We start from the raw sequence: 2,511 nt of genomic DNA on the forward strand, positions 1-2,511 counted from the left end.
ATGTCCACTTTCTCAGAGGGAACCCAGCTCTGTCGAGTGCCATGCGGAGTTCTGCAATGGCTGAAATTGCTTGTGGCTTCCTGTGTGCCCCTGCTAGAACATCATCGACATACATATAATTTTCAATGATATCGGATGCGATGGGACAATGTTCTCGTATATCACGAGCAAGTTGACGGAGGAGCCGGATTGCGAGGTATGGGTCACAGTTTACCCAAAAGGTAACTGTATTGAGTTCGAAGTCGCAAAGTTCTTCGTTCTCATTGCGAAATAGTATTCTTTGGTAGGGCGTATGTCTTGGATCGACCTGGATTTTCCGATACATCTTGGTTATATCGGCATTGAAAACGTAGCGGTAGAATCGCCACTTTAGTATCTGAATCGTCAGATCGGATTGGAGTACTGGTCCCGTGTGTAGGATATCATTTAGACTTTTGCCATTGGAAGACGGGCTGGAGGCGTTAAACACAACGCGAACCTTTGTTGTGGTGCTATCGGGCTTAAAAACAGCATGATGAGGCAGGTAAAAATTATTGGGGTTGCTGTTTGGAGAAACTTGTGTCATATGACCTAAGTCGAAGTACTCCCGAATCACGGAGTCGTACTGCTCTTTCAAAGGAGGGTTTCTTTTTAAACGATTCTCGTTCTTTAGAAACTGAGCTAGTGCGATAGATCTTGAATGTCCTAAGTCTATGTGATTAGGTTCTTGGAAAGGTAGGGTGACTACATATCTGCCATTCTCGTTCCTTGTTGTTGTTCGGATGAAATTACTCTCACAAAAGGAGTCGGAGCTCTTTACCAGTTTGACTGGAATGTCCTCCACCTCCCAAAATTTTGTGAGAATGACGTCTCATTGCTCTTCTTGAGAGAGAGATATTCGAGTCGAGAATGACGAGATTGCGGTGGATGCGGTCTTTGAAACTGGGCCTGTTAAAATCCACCCAAAAATAGTTTCCTGGCCCAGCAACGTGCCACATATATTAGGATGGGAGCCGCCCGTTAGTATGGACGGTAGGATATCAGCCAATCAGCACATCTATCTGCAAGCTCTTGTGGAAATTAGGGTCCGCTAACTGGAGTTTTGGCAGGGTTGTCAATAAACTTTGGTGGATCGAACATGATGGTAAATTCCCTGCCAAATGTGGTAGGACGTAGGCTGATACCTCGATTTGGATACGAGGCTTAGAAGGAGAGCCAATATTAAAATGGCAGAGCATGCGAGGCTGGGCTGCAACAGGTGGAAGAGTCGCTCGGAAATAAATGTTGCCTCTGATCCCGAGTCGATCAGTGCACGAGCTGTATAATTTACCCCCAAATGGCGAACATATATAACAGCCGTACTTAGGAGAACACTGTGGGTGTTAATTGCAACATAATTGTGAACATTCGTTTGTTGGGATGGAGAGAACTGTATGGATTGATTGGAGGGAGCTGTTGCTTGTGGCATGGAGACTACTGTAGGGCTCAATTGTGGAGTGTCACTACGATGCAAGAGCGTATTGTGACGGCCCTTGCACGTATAACAATTGTCAGCACTTGTGCAATCCCTTAACTGATGACCCCTAGCGAAACAGTTCAAACATAGTTTTTGCTGTATGATGTAAGTTGCCCGTTCGCTGACGGGCATTTGGAGAAATGGGGCACAGACGGATAGGGTGATTCTCCCTGGAGCACAATTTGCAGGCTTGCGGCTTGTTAGCGACCTTATTCTCAAATGAGTTAAGCGTTCTAGTGGTAGGAGGTTCTGTTCGAACAATTCTGGAGTGCGCTGGAGTATTTGCGCTTGGCTTAAGCTCTTCTATCGCTTCTAGAGTGCGATAGCGTTCTAAAATAAAGGCATTCATCTCAAGCCAAGATGAAATATCGTTTTTTTCTGGAGATGGACTGTTCCCATAGGGAGAGTGTTAATTTGGGCAATTTGGAGGAACATAGGAACACGAGGATACAGTCCCAGTTTTCTATGTTGATTTCGGATAACTCCAGAGCTGTTAAGCAACCTTGAATGGTGCCAGACTCTTTCCGTTCCAGACTCTTGGGAGATTGGCTGCAGGTTGAAAAGAATCTTGAGCTGGCTGTTGACTAACAATTTTCGGCTCTGAAAACGCTCAGTCAGATTGGCCCAGGCTGATCGGAAGCCATCGTTAGTCAAAGGTGACTTCGATACAATCGCCTGAGCCTCACCGCTGGTTTTCGCATTGAGATGGAATAATTTCTCGACCTCTGATAACCTAGGATTATTTATGTAAATTGCGGTAAAGAGGTCTCGAAATGTGGGCCAACGTATGTAATCTCCGCTGAAGATTTCTGTGTCGCAAGGAGGTAAGCGACACCCTGTGGGAACATATGTCGGAATGGTGGACTGAGCGGATGGTCTATTTTGGGCGTTAGCGGTATCGATTTGCTCGCTAAGTTTAGCGGCGCATCTCTCATATACCATGTAACAATTGTCGTACTTGGACTGCATAACTGAAATGGTTTCCAATGAGCCGGCTTCCGAGATTATTGTTGAGC

General features: G+C 45.7%; 1 protein-coding gene across 1 annotated transcript; it reads right to left on the minus strand.

The window, feature by feature from the left end:
- Positions 1-214: 214 nt before the first annotated feature.
- Positions 215-854, minus strand: LOC138911732 (uncharacterized; the record flags this gene model as incomplete). The annotated part of the gene is made up of 2 exons (XM_070211115.1): positions 800-854; positions 215-660 (listed from the first exon to the last, which is right to left on the minus strand). Coding segments are annotated over exons 1-2 (501 nt in total), but the record flags the coding sequence as incomplete, so codon positions are not given.
- Positions 855-2,511: the final 1,657 nt, after the last annotated feature.

The sequence above is a fragment of the Drosophila virilis genome, unplaced genomic scaffold, assembly GCF_030788295.1.
Source record: "Drosophila virilis strain 15010-1051.87 unplaced genomic scaffold, Dvir_AGI_RSII-ME tig00002331, whole genome shotgun sequence".
NCBI classification, from domain to species: Eukaryota; Metazoa; Arthropoda; class Insecta; order Diptera; family Drosophilidae; genus Drosophila; species Drosophila virilis.